Genomic DNA, 26827 nt, shown 5'->3' on the forward strand with positions numbered 1-26827 from the left:
TATGGCAATGGAACTGCAGGGGATATCGCCGCACGACAGGCAATATCCAGCAGCACATTGCAAACCTTGCCGTCGCCGAAACGCCTGATGCACTGCGGGAAGTAGGATGCTTAGCCAAATTACTCAATTATAAAGCTTTCTATTCAAATACGGGTGATGAGAGCAAGGACAAACTCGCAGTCTGCACGCTGACCAGGAGAAGTGTTCCTGTAATGCAACACGACATCGGAATCATATTGATTGAGCACGTGCTTATAGAAATTTTCCCTCGAAAAGAAAACAAAAGTAAAATAGTCTTTTTGTACTAAAAGTCTATACTAACCCTCGAAAAAAGCACTACTTTTGAACTCTTCCGGAAGGCAATAGACACCATAAAAAATGGCAGCATCTCCACTCCATGGATGATGGCTTGGGTACGGAGTACGGGGACTCGAAATGACATCCACGTTGCGCCCCGAGTGACATCCGATTTGAGCCCCGACCGTCATTCGATTTGAGCCGTGAGTTGCACATTGATTATTCCCTAAATGAAACTGGAACTCACGGCTCAAATCGAATTTCGCTTGATTTTCCCTTGATGCGCACGGGTGGACGCGGACGGACATTGGGAGGTCCTAAGGTGCTCCGCACCGTTACAGGCGAGGGAATAAGCCGTTTCACGGTCGTAGCCCAATGGGTAAGACAACTGACACTAACTCTGTCTGGTCTACCAGACACAGGCTCGAATCCTGCGGTGCCTGTGTGATTTTTTGCCATTGTAAATGCTGTGCGCACGGACGCGGACGGACATTGTGCGGTCCTAAGGCACTCCGCACCTAAAAGGCAACCCTTACTCATAGTGGGTGATTTTAACGCCCCGTTTATGGCTTCGGGATACGCCAGAGACACACCCAAAGGTAAACAACTCTGGAAAATTACCCAGCAAGAAAGACTCTCTCTCATAACTGATCCTGTTCACCCCACGCGGTACGGCAACAGCATCAGCCGGGGCACCACTCCGGATCTCGCTTTCACCAAGTACGCATCTCAGGTCACCTCGAATAACACCCAGGAAAATCTGGGGAGCGACCACCTCATTATATCCATCCAAATCAGTGCTGGCCCAGCTAAACCCAAAGGGCACAAAATCAAGGTTGTCGAATGGGACGACTTCAGAACCCTGAGACTTGCTGAGTGTGACCATGACGGTGGTATGCCGGACATAACCGCGGCATCCAAACATGGTCAGCACAGCTAAAGGCGCACGTCGAGAAATCTACGAAAACCATACCAGAGGAGGCTGGTTTGGCGACAGTTGATTCCCGCCTACTTCCATGTGGGATGTCAAACAGGAATTAGGGAAACGACTTAAGAAGAAAAAACACAACCGCACCCTGAGAAGAGGAATACCTAGAATAAACTGCGAAATTTAAGAATGCGCGAACCGACTGTCACGCCAGCAATGGCACGAAACGTGCGAATGCATGGGCATCCAGATCGGGCTCCCCAAAGCACGGAACAGTCTGCGATGCTTTATGAATCCGGAGTCGGGTAAAACCATGCAGAAATTACATTTTAACAGAATGCTCCACGTGCATAACGGGACAAATGCCGAGCTCATACAAATAATCGAAGAGAAGTACGTCGGCTCAATCCCCCCATAAAGCTCCCGGACTACTCCGGACCCGAAAACACCTTACTTGACCGACCAATCACCGTCGTGAAACTCCGCGCGGTTGTTCAAAAGCTGCGGACGAAGTCGACACTGGGACCCGATGGAATATCCAACAAGACGCTTAGAAACCTCGACGAACCTTCCCCCACGAACCTTCCCTCGACGAACCTTCCCTCAAGTAATCTTACGAGATTCTGTTCCTTCATGCCGTTATCGCGGTTTGCAATACGCGAGATAAGTCGGGTGATTTGATAGACCTTCTTTTTGAGAGCGAGGATGGTTTCGGAATTGTGCCCGTTTGCCGGTATGCGAAGGCCAAGGACCCGTATGCTTGTCACTATGGGGATGCGTTGCGTTCCGCCAACAGCGAAGAGTTGGACTTCCGGAGGGGTCTTATCTGTGCGCCGCCCTCGACTGGTTGGTCGATACAGTAAAAGCTCCGATTTCTGCGGAGAGCAGTTGAGACCACGAGGGCCGACGTAATCTTCGACTGCTTCGACTGCCTGTTGTAGCGTGTCCTGAATGCGGCCATCACTGCCTCCGGGGACCCAGAGCGCAACATCGTCTGCGTAAAGGCTATGTGAAGGCTTTCAATTCGGTTTAAAATGTTGAGAATACCAATCATGGCGACGTTGAAAAGAATAGGGGGGAGGACAGAGCCTTGCGGCGTTCCCCTGTTCCCTAGCTTTATCGCATCCGATTCGATTCCCCCTACAGCGAGGGTAGCTGTACGGTTTGAAAGGAAGTTGCTGATGTAGTCGTAGGCTCTTTTCCCGCACTATCAAGAAATATGCATCCAGAGCTAAACGTGGAAAGAAGACAAGCTAGAGCACGAGCCCTTGACAAACGTTTCCGAAAGCATTGTGAGCCACGAAGATTGTCTACGTTGACGCTGCCGACTACTACGACGGCGGCTCTTGTCTGAACGCCATGGCAATTGCAGTCGTCAGCAATGACGGAGTCACAATGGCGTCAGCATCCACGCCGGCCAAAGATCCCACTCAGGGCGAGGAAATGGCCATAGCCCTTGCTGTAAATTCTACCCGAGTAACCAAACCACAACCATAAGCGACTCGAAGTCCGCCATACATAACTTCGCGAAAGCTGCAAAGAAGACTACTGACCAAAGAAAAATTCTTTTGATATCGACTCCGGCCCACTGCGGTCTGCAGGGTTATGAACTGGCCCACGCAACATCTCGAGCTCTGGTCAACCGATCTGTGTTGCCTACGACGCCTCCACAACCACCATCATCCCCACACCAGACCACACAGCAAAAGCCAAGAACAAGCACACATTATTAGATCTCACAAAGACAGGCTAGTCACATACATTGATATAATAAATCACTACAGGTTATCCAGATGCAAATATCCACCGGCCCACCTCACCCTTTCCAGGAAAGGGGCAGTCACGTGGCGACGGTCGCAGACAAACACTTTTCCAAGCCCTGCTTCCCTCAACCGCTGCTATCCAGACGTTTACTCAAACCTCTGCACTTTGTGCAACAACAGTCAACCTACACATGATATGGTCCTGCCATGAGCTCAAAAAAAAGGGCCGCCTATAATAGCAAATCCGATGTAAATACAGTTAAAAGATACAAAATGAAGACTGCATGCAGAACAATGGGAGACTGTTCTGCTCAGCTTTACACCGGGGGCACAACTCACAGCAGTCCGGATGGCCGAGGCCGCCGCGAGGATCCAAGGAATCCTGGCTGACGGCTGAGGGAGGGAGACCCAACAACCTCCTTGGGGAGACCGTCCAAGTCGTCTACCCTTCAGAACCCATCTCGGGCATCAAGTAAAGTCAGGTCTCTCTTTCTCATTGCCACAATAAAGCCTGCCTACGTGTGGGAAAACGAAATAACTACATTTACCCCTTATCCTCTTCACTCTTCAGATCTTTTCAGCACTGAATGGCTCATCTGGCCGATCCGCACCTTGGACACCAGGCAAGACTAGGTAGAGAGGGCCTGGACGGCAAGTCGCAGCCCGGGTATCCCGTAATAAGGATGACCTCCACCGGGCGAGTGCCCTGCCATCAGCACTTACGCTCACCAATAAATGCTTATTTTCCATCTTAGACCCATGCAATCCTCCGCCTCTAATGGTAGGTCGGTCGTCATTACGTCATCCTCCGTTGTCACTGTCTTCCTCATCCAGGGTTTACAATATGCACGGAGTATTACCTTCCCGTCGTAACGGTTGCGGTGGTGTGGGCTAGAACTATAATAGTGCATGCATTATAATGCATGTTTTGGCTGCAGCTGAAACGAACACTTGCCTCTGTGCTCGCAGTGGGGCACTTTTGCGTTGCCTTGTATCTTCTTCTGAAGCGCACTTCTGCGCCAATGCTTTACAGCTGCCACTGGGGGGATTCCGTTTGCCTGTGGGTACAAGCTGGACACCTGTCGAACCTTGTCGAACTGCAGTATGAATACAACACCCGAGAACAACATCCACGGATTCATTGTTCGCGCCGCACATCCTACGGATCGCAGTTAATGTCTCGTAACACTAGAGTGCTTCAAAATATCCTTTCGCATCGGGTATTCGCCTTTCAACACAGTCGACTCGTACGCTGCTTATGCATTTTCTTTGTTTATTCGTCCCAAAATATGTAACACATTGTTTTCTTGTCGGAATTCGTTTTTTCATCGTTTTTCTCCTCTTAGAATCTGTTATTCAATGAACCGTGCCGAATGCCGGTATGTTCTTTCGCATCTCTTAACTTACTCACTGCTCTCTTGTATTATATTATGTGTAGGGGGACGGAAGAGCGCCGTGCATGCGTGCGTGCGTGCGTCGTACGAAAAAAATTCATGAAAGCTTGCACTAACGCGCAAGACTTGAATGGCGAAGCTGTTTTAGGTGAGCATTGCCGGACACATAGTTAAGTTTCATGATCATTGTTTATTTGTATAGTTGCGGTGCTAGTAATCGCTGGCATGTGCATCGAAGAAATCGTCTTCTCCGCGGCGAGTGCTGGATGCAAAGTCATCCATCCTCAGCATTGTAGACTTCCAACAGCTTAACTGGCGAAGCATGCACTAAGTCGCGCAAGGCCTGAGACCATAGCGAAGCTGCAGAATTTCTTTCCACGTAAACACTGAAGGACACATCACCACGAATTTGTACAAGTTTGAAATTGTTTACTTACATGTTCCGTTGTCGCTTTGCACTGTGCTAGCCATCGTCATATACATCGATATCATCGTGCTCCCCATGCCAAGGATTACATGCGCGGTAGGGGGTGACAACAGCGCTTTTTTTTTCGCTAAGGCCACTGTGCTAAACACTTGCCGGTCGCCGCGAGGCACGCGCTCACATTTTTTGATGCAACACCGAACTTACTTACGGCTTGTACAACTCCGCTGCTAATAAAAGCTGTGGGTCCCGTCAATATGCAAATGTGCAGCCCTTAATTGCTCTCTCGCTGAAGAAAAAAACAAAGATTTGATTTGGTTTCATTTGACTGGATATCTTGTGTGCAACCAACTGCTTTGCTTGTAACACTCCTTATGTTCGTTTATGAATAGAAGTTTTTAAGTTCCCTGGGAACTTTGAAGGTGAAAGCATAGGGATTGTCAGACTTATTTAGCGCTACATCGAGTTTGTCTCTTTCTTTGTATTTTGGCGCCAGTTACTCCCACAGGCAGCCTGGCCGCACTTCACGCTGCCTCCGTGTCGCCTGTTCTACTCACGTGCTGCCACGTGCCCCTGTCACGGAGCACGCATCAGGCTTACCCTTGTTCCATTCTGATGTGGGGCCGGCAGGGCGCTGTGGTTAGAGCACTTGGCTGCTGCTCTGGCGAGCCGGGCTCGAATCCCGCACGAACCCAATCTATCCTCTCTTCATCTCTGCGGCGAGTTCCGAGTTTCTATCGGCGACAACGGTAATCCGTGCTGTCACCGGCGACGACGACTACGCTGCGGTCACTTTCGTGTTCGATGGGACACCGAAGGCTTTCGCGTTAGAAAGTAAACAAAGTTACGAGTCAAAAATGTGTCTCACAACTGCGCGTGCGCGCTTTATTCGCCCCAAATGGTACGAACTACAGGGAAGGAAGAATTTTTATGATGTTCTTCGATGCCTTCCGAGACGATTCGAAACGAAAATGGTTGATCCCACGCATGCAAGGCAAATTAATCTTTCAAACCACGCCCTTCGTCTTCGATGGGCGCCGCGCGTTGTTGTTACGATTGTCGTTTCCGGATTTAGTGCTCACGACGGTCGTTGTCTCCAGTGGCCGCCACACGTCGCCGTCTGCCTCACGTCTTCGACTCAGCATACACTGCACCACGTTCCGCTGCGCAGCGAATACATTCACGTTCCGCGCGACGCTTTCTCGGGACCTGGGTATATATACACCCTTGAAGCTGAGTGAACGCTTTCGAGCCATTTTGCTGGCGCGTGTGTATTTGCTCCTTCTCCCGGCACGCTGTTAGACCCCGCTTAAAGCGCCCAGCACTTGAAAAACTGAGAAAGACTGCCCCGGCCAGATGATGATGATGATGATCCTTAGGAGCACCGACAAGTGGGCAAGTAAGTATGAAGAGATATGAGTGAAACCACTGAAACCGCACAAAAACGCAGGACAAAGAGAGGAACTACACGGGACGAGCGCTTGATGACGAAGATTATGTGGTTGCAGAAATGATGATGATGACGACGACGATTGCTTTTGGTTTCCCCTTTGTAGCGGGGTGATGACGTGTAATCTTAAAAAAAGGCGCGGAAGCGTGCGCCACCTGGTGGTATTGTGAGAAACCCAGCGGCGCGTGTGAGCCAGACCACAGCAGCAGCAGCCCGGAAGGTCAGGAGGAGGAACAAATAAACGTTTCGCTTCAAAATGAATCAAGCAGCCGACTCTAATGACCAATCCCCTGAATGGTGACCACTCCAATAAATATCCCCATCATCAATCATCCCTTGCCTCTCGAGCCCCCGTGCCTCTCGAGCGCCCAGTACTCGCGCGGTTCCGTGGTTCGCGCGGTCCCTGCGTTGTCGTCGCGTTCGTCTCGGCGACCGGCACGGACGGCCGCCACACGTGGCGACCATGTCGCACGGCAGCTGGAAGGATGACGAACACTACCGCGACCACTTCGAAGAAGGTGAGCGACGACGCATCAGTGGTGATAAACTCTAGTCCGCAACGCTATCGTCACACACCCTGCAACGCTTCCGCGCTTGCGCTAGGCGACGAAGCGAAAACAACTCGTTACGTAACCGCTTGCAATCGTTCCTGAGGAACTGTATCTGCTCCTCGTACGCGGTTATCGTCAGTCCGGTCACCAGCGTCTGGCAGGCGATTGATGGCGCCACGGTGCGGCCAACAGCGTTGAGCGCTTTCACTCCGGGCGGAAACCCAACGATTTGTCCGCTGCCATTAGGGCTAACGGCGCTCCCGCTGTCACGGCACTCGCTTCGGACGTCCACAATGACAGGCATCGGGTCCTGAGTCCGAAAGACGCTACCGACATCACAGCTCTCGCTTCGGACCTCCACAATGACGGGCACCGGGCTCTGACACTCACTCGCCGAGGCCTCGTCGCCTCGCAGATGCCTTATCACCACCGGCTTGTTAGTCCTGCCTGTAGCGGGTGGCGTTCGATCAATGTCGCCTTTAGTCGCGGTCTCCTTATTGGCGAGTGCGGAAGCAGCGGCGGAAACAGAACCGGAAGTTTCTTCCTTGCGGATCTTCCTCGGCCGGCCCCTCCGCCCTTTACCGGCCTTCCCAGTGGCGGTGCTCTGGAACTGAGAAGGCACGGCGTGCGGCGCCAGGTAGCGTTTTTTGGGTCCTTGTATGTAGTCGTCCGGAGTGAAATGCTTGCTGCAGACTTTCGCGTACTCGGAGGGCAGCCAGGGATCTCCGCTATCTGCGTAGAGAAAAGAAAGCCTTCTCTCAACGCGTGCAATAGAGGCATTTCCATGCATGCAAGCTTCTTCACCAAGCTAAAAACTTTAAACGCGTGAAGTACACTTAAATGGAAGCCAATCGCGTAGAATCAGGCTTCCCCCATCATCAAGGCACATTGCCCATGTGTGGTAATCTGGCCAAACAAACGACAGCGCTGCTATGACTTTATGCCCAAGAAAAAATACGTGGAGCAAAATCAATGTGTTCAGCGCTCCTTTGCGACAACAGAAGCGCATCGTAGAGTGGCGGATCTCAGAAAAAGGGCAGGGGACTCGCCTCCTTCATTCAGCGCCCTTGAAGCCCTATTAAGACTACGATGCACGCAATTCTCTTCCCTCCTGACTATGCTACGCCATCCTCTAAAAGGGTACTGAGAGGAAATTTTCGGGTTACGTTTTTTTTTTTTTCGCTGCTACGGTTGGCTACCAGCACAGCAATTATAGAGTGGCACATGAGACGGTAGATCGCAGCGTAAAAAATTATTTACGGCCTCGTATGTGTGTGTCAGTTTCGGTTTCGACGACACGAACGCTGAGGCGGCCGCCACGACAGGACGGCACTCTCAACGTCACTGTTTTCGTCACACCACGGCCGGTCCGGAAGCGAGCGCGCTCCGAACTGTGACGTGATGCCCAACGGCAGCCGGCGCTTTAGCTACGCCACGGGAGTCCTGAAGTCGGCAGTTTGGGGGCAAGGCGCTCATCGCGTCATGCTGATGCCGATGCTGAAACGGTATCAGTTCTGAGCGTGCGATGATTACAACCGATTTAAAATATACCTTGTATTGAACGGTTCCTGTTGAAACTTCCTGGCAGGTATCTCCATATACAATGGAAGCTTTTTACATACTTAGCTCAGCTTCGAAATTTTGCGTAAGTACTTCTTTAACAGGTCGTTCTGGACCTGCCTCTGTGAGAATAGCACTTCCATAGAGGAGCATCCGTAGTGATGACCCGGCCCACCGAAGACACCAACGGCGGGGAAAGGATCACAAAGAAATGCCTCACGTTTAAAGGAGTACTGACACGAAATTTTCGTGTTACGTTTTTTTCGCTGCTATGCGTGCCTACCAGCCCACTAATCATAGAATGACAGATTAGACGGTCGAGCGCAGCGTAAACATTCATTTACGGCGTCGTTTATTCGTGCCAGTTTCGGTTTCGACAAAAAAACGCCGAGCGGCCGCCATGACAGCATGTATCACGTGACGTCACCATTCTTGCCGTATCGCTGCCTCTCTGGAAGCGCGCGCGAGCGAGAGCGCGCGCGCGCCCTGACCGGCGGAGGTCTTCGCCGTCCCCACAGGCATGGGCAGCGTGACGTCAGTCCCAAAACCATGACGTGTACACACGCCCGAGCAGCGCGCGCCAACCACAGCCAGCGCGTCGGCCTCGTCACGGGAGCCCCGACGTCGGCAGTTTGGGGCGAGTAGCAGATGATGTCATGTCATCCGCTCTGGGCTTTCTCGTGCGGGCGAAGATTAAAATGGATTTTAAATATGTTTCGCTGAACGGTTGCTGTTAAAACTTGCTGGGAGATATCTCCTGATAAAAAGGAAGCGTTTTACATAGTTATCTCAGCTTTGAAATTTCGTGTCAGTACTCCTTTAAGAACAAAGGCGCCGTCACATATGCGACGCTGACACAAGAAAGTGCTCCAGTTAAAGGGGACTCACCTGACCACATTCCGATGGGACTTGTTAATTCATGACTTAAAAAGCATCGTGTACTGATATGAAAAGTTTTACAAATTCGTAGACACGTTCCTAACGGCACAGTTTGCTTCTTTTAGAAATACATCACCTCCTTACTGAAATAAAAATTACACAAGAAACACGTCTTCGTTTCTCTAGTTTTCACTAGTTAGCTGTGTAGCAAGCGCGGTTTTATTTCTTTATTTCAGTAAAAACGTGACACACTTCTGAAATGAGCAAACAATGCCGCTGTAAACATTTCTATTCGTAAAACTTTTCGTATTGGTGCACGGTGGGTCATGAAGTAGTGAGCCACATAGGAATGTTAACAGGTGAGACCCCTCAACAAACCCGGGCCCGAGGCAGGAAGGCGTTGTCGGAGTGGTAAGCGTACCCTGGGGCCTGAGGGCGCGCACCGCTGCGATCCACCTCTCGCGTCGCTCCATGTTCGACGGGAACTCGTGCATGACCACGTCTTTGCTCTGGCCCATTTTCGAGCCGCACCTGGGAACCGAGCAATACATCATGGCCGACGCCGGAGGTTGAGGGGCACTCCAGGAAGGCCTCGGTGACCAGCGGAACCTGCGGGGTGCACGAGAATAGCCGAAATGAGCTAAGCCTATGTGGGATGCACAGTTGTGCGAACTTGGGCGGAATTCTCTGTTTTTTTTCCCCCCCATTTCACGTCCGTTTCAAAGTGCCCGTTTCCAGCGAGCCCTGATTGGCTGAAAGCGGACGACCCGGATGTGACGCAGCACAAGCGAGGCGAGGCGTCGGCTTCCGTGCACGTCACTGGCTGCGCTCCAATTTACGGACAGCTCGGTAGACAGCTTACGAAGCGGTCTAACTAGACGTCTAAATGAATAAGAATTGGAACGACGCAGCGGTCGCGAACGCGACACCAACGCAGACGACAACGTCGTAGCAGACATGTTGAGACACTCAAGCCTCTGGTTTTATAAATATAATTACCGTTATTATTACAAACATTACGTGCTTTAAAAAGTGAACAAAATCATCGTCACCAGTAGTAAATTACACTAAGTATTTCAATAAAATAAAAAGTGCTTTTGTTAAAACACTAATATGCAAAAAAATTACCCCACCTTCCCGCGAGGGGAACCCTGTGGAGATGCGACGCATCTTGGGGGTTCCCTTGGTGTTTCCGTTGGGTTGATTCTCTAATTGCGTGAAACGTGTGAGGAACGCGTATGATGTATTCTTTATTTCTTTGGCCGGTGCTGGAACGACCGCGGCTATGACGCAACGTGGCGCGGCTCTGACGCAACGCGATCCACTTTAATCCAATCCAATCCAAATCCAATCCAATTTAATCCAAGCCAAGCCAAGCCAGTCGAATCCAATCCAATGCCCCTCGCGAGAGTGTGTTCGCTATCTGAGAGGAGAGGGGGTAAGCGGCGGAGAGCGCAGCTCGCGCGGCGAGGAGAATGGGGGAGGGGTGTGGACGGACAACAACAACGCCGTATGGAGGGACAAGGCGAGTGAATGAGATGCAGTCGCATCTAAAAGTGGCGTTGGCGTCGCTTATTAAATTAGACAGGAAGGTAGCCTGCATCGCTGCTGACTTTGATGCCGTCTGCTCGAAGCAGTCTTCGTGGACTGCTTCGTTCGAATTGGAACGGGGCTTAACATGGCGGACTGTCCGCGAAGACGGCAACGAAGCCGTCTAAAGGGGATATTGGAACGAACCCACTACACTCCATACAACTTAATAACGGCAACGGAAGTTGCCGCTGTGGCCTCATCACCGCAGACGGATGTTACTGCGCGCGGCGCAAGTAGTGCGTTACTGGGAATATTTTGAACGTGGCACGAAGCGTTTACATGATTTCTTGGGCTGAATCTGCTTATAAACTACTGCAGCGACGACAGGCAAGCTACGTGAGAAAAGGCAGACGATATCACGCATTCATTGCAATCGCCTTTCAAAACGCGCGCGCCCGTTGACATCCGGGTCCGTCGCTTCCGCGGAGTGATTCCGTACATGAGCTATTGCCGTTCGTAAATTGCTCTCGAGTATAGCCTGAGGCCTCGCTAGTGCAACTACGCCACGGCAGAAATGGGCGCGAAATGGGAATTTTTGAACCGAACACTATTCAGAATTTCGCTCCTGGGGCGGTATTCTCGTAACTGCCCCTTTTGAAAACGTCCCTTTTGAGTCCCTTTCATCGTGACGTACTTCCGGTTAAACAATGGGCGTTGGCAGTAGGTTTGTTGCGCTCGCGTTACGTCACTTCCGGTTGTTTGCTTTTAGCCAATCAGGGCTCGCCAAAAGGGACATTTTTGAAAGGGACGCAAAAGGGACAAAACTCGAGAATACCGCCCCTGGTTTATATATATACAGTCGTCAAAGGTGTTAACAGTAAAGAACGAGGGGCGAGCCTAAGCACAGAGCGGAAGCTTACCATAGCGTCCTGGTTAGTATGCGACGTTGTGCGCATGCGTTGGAGCCTCCAGAGTACAGAAGGACAGTTTTGTGGGCGCCGCTTATAAGCCACCGAAGATGCGCCCGCGATGATCGTAAGCTGCCGTTATGTGCATAGGATGGTTTGTTGTTGTTAATAGTTTTGAAGACTGTACATCCACGTTTTCACCCGAGCGGGGAAGTGCGGAAAGAGAAACTACCGCAGGACGCAGAGTAAAGCAGCACACTAAATTAGACATTTTTGTGGGCAGAGGAGAATAGAAGCCACGAGTTCAGCAAGCTTAAAGTGCGACTCAAAATAAAATAAAGTAAGAAAGAACATGAGAGGAGAATGCGTGATTCCACTGGTATTAGTAAATGGCTGATATCCAGTTCTTAATACAGTAAACCCTCGGTATAACGAAGTCGCTTTAATCGAAATCTTGTTTTATTAAAGAGTTCAGTGCTCCACACAGAAGCGTATTGAGACAATCGTACCCGCTTTCAGCAACGTATCGCTTACAAGAAGCCACTTTCCTGCCCCGGAAACTTAACTTTGATTTGAGAAGCAAAGTGGTTTGTAAAACAAAGGATAAAAAAGGGGTTCAGTGTCTTCTATTCTTTTACTGAGCGGCTAATATTCCGTTAAACTCTGGTGGTGCGATAGACATTAATGATTTCAGGAGTACAGTGGTTTGCAAACCATGGGAGCTCCGTGACCCCTTCGCTCGACCACACCACCGTTCGCAGTTGCCAGGCGCGACGACTTGTGCCCACAACGCAATGCGAGCCCTGTCCCGCATCATTCGGCTTTAAAAGCGAAAGTAGCCGTCTGTCTAGCCGAGCCAAACGGGAGAGAAACGCTGCCAGCTTCTGTAGCGACAGATTCTCTGCAGTATATTTTAGTATGAAACACTATGACGGAGCCGACTCGCAACTCCGTCCCAGGTTCTGCGGCGCGCATGCGCATGAGCGCCCCACTCTCCCCCGTGCGCGCAGGAGTGTACGTGTGCGCCGAGTGCGGCAACAAGCTGTTCGAGAGCGGCTCCAAGTTCTCGCACAAGTCTCCCTGGCCCTCGTTCAGCCAGACGGTGCACGCGAAGAGCGTCAAGAAGGTCCCCGAGCCCAAGAAGCCGCGCGCCCTCCAGGTCCGTGCCCCTCTCTTTGTCAGTGCATGCAATGCCCCCTTCTACCAGCCAGCATCGCGTGTGTGTCGTGTACTTTAAAGGGACCCTGCAACACATTTTTGTAGAGCAAACTACACTACCCTACCTCGCGCAGTCTTCGCGGGGTGACCAGTTTTGCCCTTGAGCGCTAGAGGTCAAACCTCCCCCTTTTTCGCAAGCGCCCGGCACGGAGCAGCGGCCCGATAACGGGGAGAGAGAGGCGAGGACGGATAGGAGACGTGCGCGGAACCCGTGCACGGGACGTGGTGGAGGAACGCGAGGCGGCATCCGCCGCAGGGATAAGTGCGCGCCACGAAGGAAGGCCACGAAGCCACGTGCGGCGCAGAACCGGGTGCGATGCAGGAAGACGAACATCCAGCTGTGGTCCCTCGTACAGCGGCGAGGCTTAAACAACGCCGTGAGGCGAAAAAGAGGAAATACGCTACTGTTGCATAAAGCTGCGCTACCTTCAAGTCTTATGGATTAGAATGAGCTTCCTTCATTTCTTTTTACCTTTTTCGAAATCTTAAATCCCTGCAGAACGTAGTCAACCAATACACCCAGTACTGAGATTCTTAGATCCGGGGTCACAAGGCACCCAAGCCAAAAATTGCTGCTCTATACCCATCAGATAACTTTGAAAGCTGGTCAAAAGATTTTTCTCTCTCTCCCAGTCTTGGCATTCTTCGACCGCTGGAATCACGTCATTACAGCGGTGTAGCGGCTATTGGCCAGCTTTTTTTTCTTCAGTTGCAGCAATGAACGCATTCGATAGCTGCTTTAAAGAGAAAGCCACAAAAGCAAAGCGAAAACGGAAGGCGGATATATAGTTCTGCTGCAGCCAGCAAATCACGCAGTGCCGCTCCGTGCCGGCGATAACTATAGCTTTCGCGGTGCTTACAGACGCGAAGGAAGCAGAAAAAGCGTTTATCGACAGTGTTACAGAGTTCGTTTAAACGTGAAACATAATTCGGCGACATCCTCTGAAATCTGACCTTCCTTCCGTAACGCTTCACACGGTGCGTTCCTTAGTACACCTGGGCCATATTTGAGAGTTTTATGTTTACCGTGTTGACCGGGACTAGACTGCGCCTGCGCGCGCGGTCACGGCGAGGAGGAAACCCCCCACCGTAACGAATGCGCGGGCATGGCGAGGGCCGGCCGGCGGAACTAATCCACCCTACCGGAACGAATCCGCAAGTTCCCAGTCGGGTCCCGGTCAACACGGTAACTACGTACAACACGGAACATACGGAGTGTTAAAACTCTCTATTTGGCCAATTATCAAAAAGGCGTTCCGGCCTTTCATTTGTCAGCGCGTCACACGACGCGTTCCGTAGGTATACATGTGCCATACGGAATACGTAATAAAACCCAAATCCCTTTAACAGAAGGCCCTAGGCTCTATGGCCTCCAAGCCAAACATACGCGTACAGTAAGTACTCATTACAAAAAAATCGCTTTGCGCGAGTTTCCACTTCACTCGAAGTTTTCAACCATCCAAACTGCAGTGCGTACATAGCGAATCATTCCCGTTTTTAACAAAGTGTCGCTTATAACGAAGCTGGTTTTCCGTGTTTCCGTTCATGTACTTGCGTGCGGAAATGGGGAAGAAGGCTTACGCACATATGCGTGCCAATTTCCACTCAGTAGGTGTTGCTGTATCATTGTTTACACTCTGCCCCATCCCGTCCTCACTTCACTGAGTTGGGCTTTCCCCCATCATCTATGTACGTGCGGTGAAGCGTGCTTTACAGGCCCTGACGCGACTTTTTCCACACACGGCACGAAAGCCTCTCCCGCCAACAGATACGGCCGTACAAACACCGGGTCCTATTACACGGCGTTCCATCCGCGCATGCACAGGTGTACTGCGGCAAGTGCGAATCTCGGCTGGGACACGAGTTTCTGGGCGAGGGCCCCGGCGGCAAGTCGCGCTTCTGAATAACCTCGGAATCCATCAAGTTCATCAGCCACCGTGAGTATACGCAAGCTGCGGTCGACCCTAGACTTAAAGGAGCCATGAAGAGAAAATACAACTTCGATTAATTTGAAAGAACTAGGATTCAGTATCTCACTCAGCTCCATTACAGCCACAAAAGATGTTTTTTTTAACGAGAAAAAAGCAAGAAGTATTTAAAAATTTTCAAATTTTGCGCCACAGTGACGTGTTATGAGCAAGAATGACGTCATACGGGCCAACAATAAAACGTAATTTTCAGTGCGTTAACTGCACGTTAGCATTCAAGCGATGCGGTCAAATGGAACTAGAGGCCCCATTACAGACGTCAAGTCATGTGTCGTCGCGACAGGTCAGTTAGGCGGCCGCCAATCGCACAAACAAGGTTCCGTGATGTCATAGAAAAGTTGCGGGAAATTGGCTAGGGGGTCGCGACTGCTTCACACGTTTTCTTCAATATCTCCGTTATTTGTTCGAAGATTGCGATGATATTGGTATCATTGTTATCGGGACTAAGCAGACTTTCTAATAAACCCAACTTGTATTTTGTCTTCATGGCTCCTTTAAGGAGGAAAACATCAGACGCGTGATGTGCACATAATTGCCCAACAAATCGGAACGCGAGGCGCGGGCCGAGAATCACGCGCCAAGAAGCAGCGGTGTCGGAGGAGGGCTCTGAGGAAGGGCGACGCAACGTGCTGCGGAGGAGGGTATGCCGCTGCCGCTCGTGCAAAACGAATACGAGCCGCATTGGGCGGCAAAGGTGGCGACGAGTTCGCCGTCCCTAGCGTTCGCCGTAATCGTGGCAACGCTTGCTCGGAACGACAGACTCCAGGGTTCGCCGTAATCGTGGCAACATTTGCTCGGAATGAGAAAGACGCGTTATAGCGTACGCCCCACCAAGGTGATGTCCAATGATTATCACATCCGAAAAAATGAAGGAAGCCCGCACTTACAGGAACAATGTGCAGTAAAGGCTATTGCGGCAGCTTAGAAGCAGCAAATCGGCTGCAATCGTCAACTTAAACCCTCGTGATGGTCGTGAAAGTTGCGTACAGCTTCACTACCTTCAAGTCTACGCGTTAGTGCGAGCTTCCCTCATTTTTTTCATGTGACCGCACGGGGACATCACGGAGCAGGGAATGCGGCACCACGACTCCGCGACGACCCCTCCTTACACAATGCTCTTATGACTACCGTCAGGATTGAGCAGGATGCACAGAAGTTTGAACATGGACAGGGGTGTTAAGTATGCAATGTCAAAGCAAAGCTTTGTAAGGCTAGGCGAAAAGAAAATCCGGCTGTCCTGTGTACGCAGAAAACTGCCCCCGCACAACCCCAAGTGCACGCGCGAAACAAACCAGGTTGGAGAGGAGTTGGACGTAAATGGGGAGACATTATGGGTTTATCTCTATCGAGAGAGAGAGAGAGAGAGAGACAACTTTATTGGCTAGCCTGCAGAACGAGAGGATCGCCTCCTAGAGAGGCACCCTATCGTGACGCGGCCTGGACGTCCTCGTGGTGTGCGCCGCAGGCGTCGACTGGCTCGGCTGACGGGCAGTGAGGGGGTGGATCCCTCGGCCTCGCCGCCTCCCCGAGTCTCTGCCGTGCGAGAGCTGCCTCGAGCTGCTGGACGGCCTGGAGTTGGGTCGTGTATTCGGATCTCACCCGAAGTAGAGCTCCCGCGCAGCGAGCTCTGGTGTGAAACAGGTCAAGCGATAACGGAAGGCGGCGTCAAAGTGGCAATGGCAAACACCTGCCACGCGTTTTACGCACTTTCAAGGAGCAGCAGCGTACGATCAGCGACGCCGCCAGCAGGAACGGGAACGAAAGAAAACACCACAAGCACGCAACGTGTAATGGAAAAAAAAAATATATCAGTGGCTTAGCTCGGCTATGCCAGGGTATACGTAGCGTGAACTAAGGTTCATCTGGTTATTCTTAGGTTTCCTGGTTGTCTCGTGTTAGCTGATTATCATGCTCACTGCTGCTAAAACGATTTCCAATCCAATCCAATTCAATCCAGTCACTGCTCCTCGCGCATGCGCAGCACGGCTCTCCAGGAGCCACGCGAAACGGCTATCAAGCGGCTCCTGCGCAGCGTCAGACTTAGCTACTGCGCAACGGAGGCGCACAGCTAGGCACGCGCCGGCGCCAGTGCGTCTGCCGCGGCTATGACGCCACTCCTCTGGAATGCGCAGACCGGAGAATGTGCAGACCCCATTCTCTACACACCCGTACTTAAATTGGATTGGATTTCAATCCAACACAATCCAATTTAATCCAATCTAAGCCAATCCGATCCAAACCAATCCGATGCTTCTCGCGCTTGCGCAGAACGGCCCTTCACGGCCCACGCGAAACTGCTCAACCTCGGCTAGTGTAGCTTACGCTACAAAAAAAAATCAATGTCCCATAAGGAGTAATTAACGCACGGGCAAACAGAGGCCGCGCGTTACGGCTCCACTGGTTAGCCATGTGTGCATGGGGGCATTTCTCATTCAACTCAACTGTGGTTCTCCTTGGGGTGCGCAGATGAAGAGCCGCCGCCGCCCAAGAAGGGCGGATGAGGCGGGAAGTAAGGGCAGTGGGCGGTCGTGTCCCCTGCTGCCCTCTCGTGGTGACTGCGGGCTCCAGTGACGGCGGCTGAGGGCGGCGCGGCGACGCACGTATGACGGTAGCCGGCAAATCCCAGCGAACCGGACCTACCCGATGGAGGCCGTCCTCGGCCACGGCGCCACGATAATACACAGCGATCCACGGAACCGGATTGCCAGCCCCGAACTTGCAAAAGGATTATTTCGCACAGGACTACGAGGCCTGTCGACCAAATTATCTTAATAAAGAATTGTTTATAGCTAATGAGCTAACGAGATCCGGTGTACACTTTGTATGGGCTGGGGGCCATCCGACAAGCTCTCAATAGTGAACACTGGGCTGCCGCTGTCACTGGTAAGAAAGGTATACAACCACTGCTTACTGTTATGACTATATAGGGCAGAAACTTGGCACATTGGGTGAGATAGCGAGCAGTGAGACAGACAAAAAACGTTTATCTAATTAGCAAAGGGTGGGGTTAGATTAAAGCTTTGAGGAGGCGTTTTCAGGTCAGGTGTTTTGACTGATGAGCGCGGGCGGCATCGACAGTTCCTTGGGCCATTAAAGCTGGTCGCCCAGGCCGGTGCTCGCCAGGGCTCTCTCCCCGAAGCTCGGCAGTGGAAAAGGTGCAGGTTGGGGGGAATCAAAGAAGCTTGAGAGCAGTAACGCTTACAAACAGCAAACGAGCCTCCCTTGCCAGCGAAACTCGGGTGGAAGACGCACTGGCGCTGACGGCTTGGGTTCGAGCCCTAGGAGGTCTACCTCTTAAGTTTTGTTTATTGCTTACCTGTTTCTTTTTTTCTAAATGTAATTTTTTTTCTAAACTCAAATCTGCGTGTTGTTATTGTTAATAATAGTGATTTGGTATGTTTTGCGTCTGTTTAGATATTTAATTACCATTTTGCATCACGCGAACAAACACGTCACGTGGGTGCTCTGTGCAGCGAAGCGTTTGGAAATGCACTGCCCGGCACCCAGGAACGTGGCGCCGCTCACAGCACCAGCCGATCCGTTGGCAACTGCACACTAATGCTTTTGCGTTCACAACTTTTAAGAGAGCCGTCGGAGCCTTTTTGTACTTTACACCAGCGCTGTAGCCAGAAATTTTTTTTCGGAGGGGATTATGGGTTATGGGAAGAGAGGAGTTTTACCGAAAGAGAACACTAAGCCTCGCTTAAGCATTGCCTGAAAAAATTTCGGGTGGGGTTTGAACACAGCTTTACACTTAGCTTTTTGGCCAGATTCCTGCGTCGACGAAGATGACAATAAGAGTGACTGTTTAGGTGCTGATTGCCGATGCGTGGACAACGACGAAGGCATTGTGATGGTTAACACTCAGCTTCTCGGCTGCGCCGGCGGCGACAGCGACCCTTTTGCGTGTACCAACGACGCGCTCGAGCGAGCGAGCTACCCCCCGACCCTCTCGCAAACGCAGAAGCAACAGCAGCGCTGAAAAAAAACTCATCCGTCTGTGCAGCATTGAGGATTAGCAGTTTCATTTAATCGCTTTTTACCCCGCCTGAGCCTGCAGGGCCCCTATTCTGGCATAATTAATATCGGGCACTGCCAGATTAAAATGGTGATGATGATGATGATGCCCTCGATGTTGTTGGCTCGTACCCACAAGGGAAATTGGCCAGGGCTGAATCACTGACTGCACTTTGAATGAGCCTTAAAGAAGCCATGAATAGAAAACACAAGTTTGGCTCATTCAAAATACTGCCTCGTTAGAATCATACTGACACCACTTTTAATGTAAACGTCGCTCAAATAAGCTACATAATTAGGAAAAAATGGAATGGTCATGCGACCCACTAGCTCATTTACCGCAACAACATATGATGTCATACCAGACAACTCTGCGATTGGCGGAGGGCGGCAAAAGCAAACGCAAATTAGACAGAGCTTTAAGCTTGCTGAACGAGCTATTTGCGCTTAAATTTAGAGGCACATTCTTTTTAAAGCCCTAAGAATGGTAAGGCAAACAGTGGAAGTTACGAAAGCACACGTAAACATAGAAGTACCGATGCATACTGCTGATGGTACTGCGCGCACTATGCTTGGTTTAGCTGCGCAGGACTGCGGGGCTTTCGGGTTGTTTAAGACTACACTGGCCGATTGACGCAAGCGACGATGTCTTACGTGACCTATTTGTTGAGCGAGCACCATGTTTCACGAAACGATTGTCTCCATGAACAAAACAAGCCAGGCACAAATACGTTCACAAACCAAACGCAGAAAACGGCTTGCCGCGGTATGGTGGCGCCATCTAGGTTCACTAATGGTAAACAAGGCCTTGTGATGTCATTGCAGACCACGAAAACGCACGATTTAGCGGGAAAATCAAAATTTTAACTTACATTAATTTCTCAGTGCATAATGCATCGTTAGCATTCGGACAAACGCTGAGGGCACTATAAAACCCGAACTCTTTCAAATAACAAACTTGTGTTTTGTCTTCATGGCTCCTTTAAAAGATTAACTTATTTTCCAAGGGGGGGAAAGGGCGTTAAACTGACGACGCCAGCAGAGCCACTTTTTCATCTTTTTTGTCGATATGTTCGCGATTTTATGACAGAAGCTTTTGTTACAAACACTGTCCGACGGCTTTGTATTGTAAGCATTTAGAGTGGCATTCAGCCTTCGTGACAACGCTGAAAGCCGTTCAAAACAGGCTTCTGGAAGAATGACAGGAAGCAGAGGAACAAACTTTAAGGGGGTAAACGGTGTGGTTGTCCGACCAGTTTCCCCCGTGAATGCAGCACCACGGCCGCTCGATCAAGTGCACGCATTGATTGAGCGGCCATGGCAGTACTTTAGTCCAGATACACCTGGCACTTGACCGCTGTCCGTTCTCGAGAGACCAGTCTTGTGGTCCTCGAGCAGGGACCTGCTCAGGTGCGCGCTCCCATTGGTTAATGACGGAGGACGGGCTGCATGACGGTACCACCCAGGCACAACTGAGGAGGAAAAAATATTGGAAAAAATTACGCCCATCTTCCCGCGAGGGGAACCCTGATGTGATGCGACGCATCGGGGGGGGGGGGGGGGGGAGGGGTTCAATTGGTGTTTCTATTGGGTGGATTCTCTAAATCGCGTGAAACGTGTTGTGAACGCGTAGGATGCATTCCATATCACATGCGGGTGTTCTCATACGCGCGAAAGATGGGCGTATTCTTTTACTGAGAGAGAGAGAGACTGGCTGCCATTTTCAGCGGTTGCACTTTACTTTGAGCACGACGGCTTTGTGGTCGCTGAAGTACACGGTCAGTGGATCGCGAGCGCTGACTGAACCGCCGCAACGCGCTACCCCCTTTATATTCACAGCGCCTGAAGGAGAGGAGACAGCGGAGGAGAGTCGCGCATGCGCGCACTTGCGCGCCGGAGCAGACGCGAGCGGAGCGAAGCGCGCGCGCAGCTGTTGTTAATATGTTAATGAGACGGAGTGAGAGTGTTGCGCACAGCTGTCGGAGAGAAGAACGGAGGAGAGTTGCGCATGCGCAGCTGGCGCCGGAGGGACATACCCCCGAGCAAGAGATGGGTCGCATCTAAAAAATTTTACTGCGAAGCAGTATGCCTCTAACCAGCCAAGGAAATTTTAGTGTCCGCGTAGGCAGAAAACTCCCAGGCTACTACTGGCTACACAAACATCCCAGGCTACATACTGGCTACTGGCTGCACCCAGGCTACACAAACACACTACTGGCACCGCCAGGGATCGAGCCTGGGCTCGAATGGAGAAGCGGAGCGAGAGCCCGTCGTCTTGCCGACTAAGCTACGCCAACACGTGGGGACGGGGAGACAGACGGTGGTTTGGATTCAGCGTCTGGGAAGGGGAAGGGCGCTTCTTGCCGACACATGAAAAAAAGAGTGAGGGGGAGGCAGTGAGAGAGATGAAGCTATAGCCGCGCGTGCCCCTTCCGCCTCACCCTTCAACAGACACTCCTCTCCACTATTTGTAGAGCCACGTGTGTGACTTCCATGACGCCGCATGGGTAATCGCTGTAGGTGTCGTTCACAGCTTCGCAGCACAACCACCTTCGTAGATTGGAGCCAATTTTGTATTATCTCGCTGAGTGCGACCGTTGGCGGAGGGTGGACATCTTATTCCGGTAGTCTACGCTGTGCTGCGGCGGCCCGGGCGACTTAGTAGAACAGTCAGCCCTGGGGAACAGCCCTCACTCCAGGACCCCTTGAAACCGTTCGGCTTCTCGGGCTCTCTTTACCACCAAAGCTGGTCATCAGGGTCCAAGCTGGACAGGGCTCTCTCCCAGTTCTCAGGGCAGCCGACACTCCGCTTCAAGCTAGGTATAAGCCCGCGACTTCCTGCACGCACTGAGCGCCATCTACTTTCTATTCTTCTGTGATACTGTTAAACGAGTATACCGCCTTTCGGCTTGAGTATCCTAGGGGTACAATCGTAGCCCTTGGAGCGAATGAGCAAGGTCCGAGCCCCAGCAGTGACAAAATTTTTCAAAGAACCGTGACATTCTTCTTGCTCTAAAATGCTCCCTTGGCTCAATTCTGCGCATTTTTTTCGTTTATAAGGGTGGATTGGTATAAGGGGCGAGGTGCGGCACATCGGCACTTCCCGGTTTGCACTTCCCGGTTTGCAACATCGCTCTCTTACTCGGTACGCGCCAATCTTCCCGATGACAGCATCACCATCATGGCCATCGTCCTCATCGGCACCACAGAGCAGGCGTTGCCGCGGCCCCTGCAGCCGGCTTCGGCTGGCCCACCGGGGGAGACGTCATGTTTTCCCGGTGGATGCAGCCGGAAGAGGAGTACAGGGACCACTTCAAGCCGGGTAAGCAGCCGCAAGCGAGGGCGTCAGCCAGTCTGCATTCCACAGCGGAGCTGTTTACATGTGCAACTCCCATACGCACCCCCACTCCCCCATGCGTTACGAGGAGGCACCCGAACCGGGAAATGTCCGCGAACAGAAAGCACCCACGAGCAGAAATCGGGGTAGAGAAAGCGGGCGCAGGTGGCGCTGGGCGACAGCCGAGACTAGAGTTCCTGTACATGCTAGAGTTCCTGTATATAGGGAGCATATACAGGAACTCTAGCCGAGACACAGGGGAGGGTGGAAATTCTCGGGTTTGCCATAGTTGCTGCATTAGAGCCGCGGAGAAGGCACGGCGCGCAGCAGCAGTGCAAAAGCGGGGTGGGGGGACAGTGTGTGACGTCGAACGACACCCAGCCGCTCCCGCGTGTACACTTATACACCACCGGCCGGCAAGACGCAGCAGCTTCGCGCACTCCTTTGGACCGCGGACCGGTCAATCGTGTTTTGCTTATTGAATGTGTGCCACCCAATGAAACCGTAATGGCTTCGCTAGGACCTAATCTGGCACCATATGAATGTTTTGGCCCACCTTTTTTTTTATTTGCTGCCATAGAGGACAGTTTAATTCCGGCGGACGGAAGACGCAGTTTAAAGTCAAAAGCCAACGAAGTGCCACCAAACGAGCACTGTGCATGCAGACAGTACATCGAAAGACGTGTATACATCTCTGACCGTTTCGATGACAAGCCGGCACTACAATGTACCATTAGAGATCTCTCCCACTATTCCGACAGCTCACTTAACGTTCTCCATAAAAATCTGCGATGACCGCTTCGTCGTCAGCTGTTGGCTTTCCATTGTAGGATGCTAGTCCTTCTATATGAATTCCAACCTGCTTCTGTCCTGCATTCCTCGGAGCCGTACTTTACTCCAAAATTTACTAGTCACTTTAGTGTTCAGCATAGTATTCAGCATCTGTTAAGTTGATTTGACTGATCGTAGGGTTTAACGCGCCAACGCAACGCAGGCGATGAGGCGCGCCGTAGTGGAGGGCTCCGGATTGATTTTGACCACCCGGTGATCTTTACCGTGCGCCGAAACCTCGTACACACGGGCGTTTTTGCTTTTCGTCTCCATCAGAAAAGCGGCCGCCGCGGCCGGAAATCGAACCCGCGTCCTCGTGCTCAGCAGCGCAACGCCTTAGCCACTGAGCCACCGCGGCGGGTCATCTGTCAAGTGCAGGGCACTTTAGAGGACCGGCTTGACGTCGTAGCTCGTCTGCGGTCACGCTATCTAGCCACTAGGCGTCACGCACCCAAACAGAGGCTTCGAAAAGATACCCGCTGGTCCCTAGCTCGACTCAGCCTTCTGGCCAAAAGTTAAGAGGATACTTGAAAAACAGGTTTTATATGCAGAACCGTTCAAAACGCCTGGAACCACTTGCAACAGTCATACATGTCCCCATTATTCCGCGCAAAAGAAATAACTGCAGGTACATTTGAGGCAAAGTACATTTGAAGCAGGTACATTTGAGGCACTTGACCGATAGTTCCCGCGTTCATTTAGTTAGGAACGCTCGTTCGGTTAGTTTTTACGATAGCAAGCGAAAAAAAAAGTGGCCACAGAAGAAAAAAATCAATGCATTAAAAATGGCACCGACAGGCAGCACGTGCGAGATGAATGCAAGCACAAAAAGAACAGAACTCCCGCTCGTGCTATTCCAGGTAGAACAAGAAACAAAACATAAGGAAAGAGATGTGAGATGTTGTTAGAAGCAGGTGCACGAGCACTGCGAAAGCAGGAAAACTGAACTGCATTGAACACACCTCTGTTCAATTCATCATGAGAGGAGTGAGACAGGACATGAGACAGAGATAATGAGTGAATGAGTGAGTGAGTGAGACAGAGCGAGTAACAGCGTGAGGGGTGGTAGCAAAGAGCAAAGAACGGCCAGCTCCTGTGGGAAATCACTGCTCTGCACTTCTAACACCATTCGGGTTGAGTGGAACTGCCTTAATTGTTTTTTCCACCCCTCCAACAGAGCCCATATTAAATAAGGGATCGCAAAATTGTAAGACCAAGTTGGTGATTCAGTAGATTAATGTGCATCAACACCACGTGCATCTCTCGCAGCAACAGCAGGAACACACAGTTCTTTATTACCATCAAAAATACCAAAAGCATGAGAATAGGGATTTTCCTGCGCAACGATTTTCAACGTCACAAATAGTGAATTGTGCAAAGCTTGTATAAAATGTTATCTTTAAAGAAAATCAGAAAAGGGTGTACAACAGATGCTATCTTTAAAGAAAATCAGAAAACGGTGTACAACGGTAAAATTGATGGATACATATGGGAACTTCTGTTGAGCCTGTCATTTGAACACACAGAAACATTAGCAACATCATAAAACCGACTGCCTCCCTCACAAGTGGCATTGCTTTGTAATAGTTTTGATTTTGGCCAAATGTTTCTTTGCCTGCTTGTACAGGTGCAAACAACTTCTGCAGGCGAATGTATAAACTATCCATCCTTTTTACTGCCGGTGTACCCCCTAGATTACTAAAGGAATCGTGAACTAATTATCTGGGTCTGCTTCAAAGATGGCATCACTGCACACCGTGCTACTAACTGCATGCATATTTTGTTCAATTTTCCCAGGTGGCAGCACCACACTGGCACATGCTGTTCTGTGCAATGAAAAAATAAATATTTGCGAAACAGCCGAGAAGGAGCAATGCCAGTTGAATTATTTGTTTGTAAAGAAGCAAGGCATTACGTGTCGAAAAAAATTCCGGCAGACTCTTAAGAGTGCGCAACACTTGCAGTCCAGATGGTGAAGAGCTCTCAAGTAACTGCGGTGCTATGAATATAACCATGTTTTAGCAGGAACACTCTCAAGTGGCACGTCTAGCACTATGGCATTAAAACCTGTTATACCTCCGAAGCCAGTCTGAACAGATCAAACCTGTTTTACCAGCGGTACTATTGAAAAGAGCAGAAGCCGAACAGCGTTTTTTCGCTCAGCACGTGAAACTGTCCACAACAGATACGAAATCTGTGCTCCTCCATGTGACTTCGTGGATTCCCAGGTGTTGCCCAGCAACACAGGCACAGACGCCCCCTATTTTTATCTTGCTTCTAAGGCGTGATGTGTGGTTGATGACATGCTTTTATGACCACGTTTCGGCAACAGCAACGCTGCTGCCTTTTCTCATAAAGGAACACGTCAGGCTTCTGACTTGGAAACAGAAAAAGCCAGTGTAACTTTCCAGTTAGCCTTTAGTGCTTCTTTAAAAACGATTTTTTGACACCTTCAGGCCTCAACATAAAAATCAAATGTGCGGTTCGAAGTGCTTATGCTGCACTTAAAATAACTGAGGATTAAGCAATCAGTAAAGTCTCCCCAGGGCGCTTTTTTACAATACAATTACGGTACAATAGTACGGTACAATTCGAAGACTAAAAACTGATTGCTCGCTCCACGAATATGAGGGCTGGATTACAGCAACGATCGGTATCGATTTCAGTCAATTCAAAATATGAATGCAATTTCAATTGCCATACTCTCGAGATACAAAAAAAAAAACCCAAAAGCAAGCTATTTGTTTGACTGACTCGAGTCAAGGCTGAGCATTTGAAAGTTTATTTGACCGCATAAAAGCAGCAAAAGATGCTTGTTGGAGTAGTGAGAAACATGCTTCAGCACAGTAAGCCGAGCATTGGTACAAAACGACTCACAGGAACCGCAGAAAGCCTTTGGGGCTCATACCCACTAGAAAATTGGCCAGAAATCGGGAGCTCTGAGGGGCTCATGTGCCCGCTTCACAAAATTAACGAACCGGAAACGTGAAGGTACTAAAATAGTGCATGCTGTGTGACACCTGAACGTGATCATGATGGCACGTGAGTAGAACATGTGCAGACCAGCTGTGCAGAGCTCTTGTACTTCCTTTTGTTCTGCCCTTGTTAGCACATTCCTTTTCATCATGTCGAACGACCAACTAACTCCCCTGATAGCGTCGAAAGCCAAGAATAAGAGACAAATACAATTTTGCAGACTCCCGCCTTTAAAGCACTTTAAGTGCTCCGAGAAATTTTTTTTCCCCTCCATCAAAAAACAACCACCACGGCCATGATCGAAGCCATTGCTCAGCAGTGCAACGCCTTAAAGCGGCCATGCAGACAAAATAAAAGTTTGTTTTAATCGAAAGATTTCGTGTTTTGTGGTGCCCCCAGTGCTTGCCTCGAAGCAAACAATGTTTTAATCACTGACAAATTAATCCACTTAAATTAAAATTTTCCCGCCAAATTGTGTTTTCGTGACGTCTGCAATGATGTCATATGTGCTGGGAAGTCTTGTTTACCATTAGCCAACGTAGATGGTGCCACCATACCGTGGCGGGCCGTTTTCTGCCTTTGTTTTTGACCATAATTGCACCTGGCTTGTTTTTGTTAAGGTAGAAAATAATCATTTCATGTAACATGGTGTTCGCTCAACAAATATGGTCACGTATGACACCGTCACTTACGCGAATCAGCCAGTGTCATCTGTGACAACCCCAAAACACCGCAGTGCTGTGCAGCTAAAACAGCATAGTGCACGCAGCACC

At 50.5% G+C, this 26827-nt stretch overlaps 1 protein-coding gene and 1 long non-coding RNA gene across 3 annotated transcripts in view; one reads left to right on the top strand and one right to left on the bottom strand.

Annotated features, from left to right (window-relative positions):
* Window positions 1–5664: 5664 nt before the first annotated feature.
* The window catches only part of LOC144138583 (ribonuclease P protein subunit p21-like), a 47973-nt gene continuing 26810 nt past the window's right edge, over window positions 5665–26827 (bottom strand). The window contains exons 3-4 of one of the 2 annotated variants that reach the window (XM_077670940.1): window positions 9668–9855; window positions 5665–7539 (exon numbers count right to left, since the gene is read on the bottom strand). In XM_077670940.1, the coding sequence (XP_077527066.1) occupies window positions 6806–7539; window positions 9668–9800 (867 nt within the window). In that variant the 5' untranslated portion in view covers window positions 9801–9855 and the 3' untranslated portion in view covers window positions 5665–6805. Of the gene's footprint in view, window positions 7540–9667; window positions 9856–26827 lie in introns of those variants that run through there. The other variant, XM_077670942.1, reaches the window with a different exon arrangement.
* Window positions 12707–17668, top strand: LOC144138584 (uncharacterized). Its single transcript, XR_013315907.1, has 3 exons — window positions 12707–12846; window positions 14731–14842; window positions 17360–17668. It is a non-coding gene; the product is annotated as an uncharacterized LOC144138584 (long non-coding RNA).

Source organism: Haemaphysalis longicornis, unplaced genomic scaffold, assembly GCF_048455015.1.
Source record: "Haemaphysalis longicornis isolate Haplotype H1 unplaced genomic scaffold, Haemaphysalis longicornis Haplotype H1 scaffold_5, whole genome shotgun sequence".
NCBI classification, from domain to species: Eukaryota; Metazoa; Arthropoda; class Arachnida; order Ixodida; family Ixodidae; genus Haemaphysalis; species Haemaphysalis longicornis.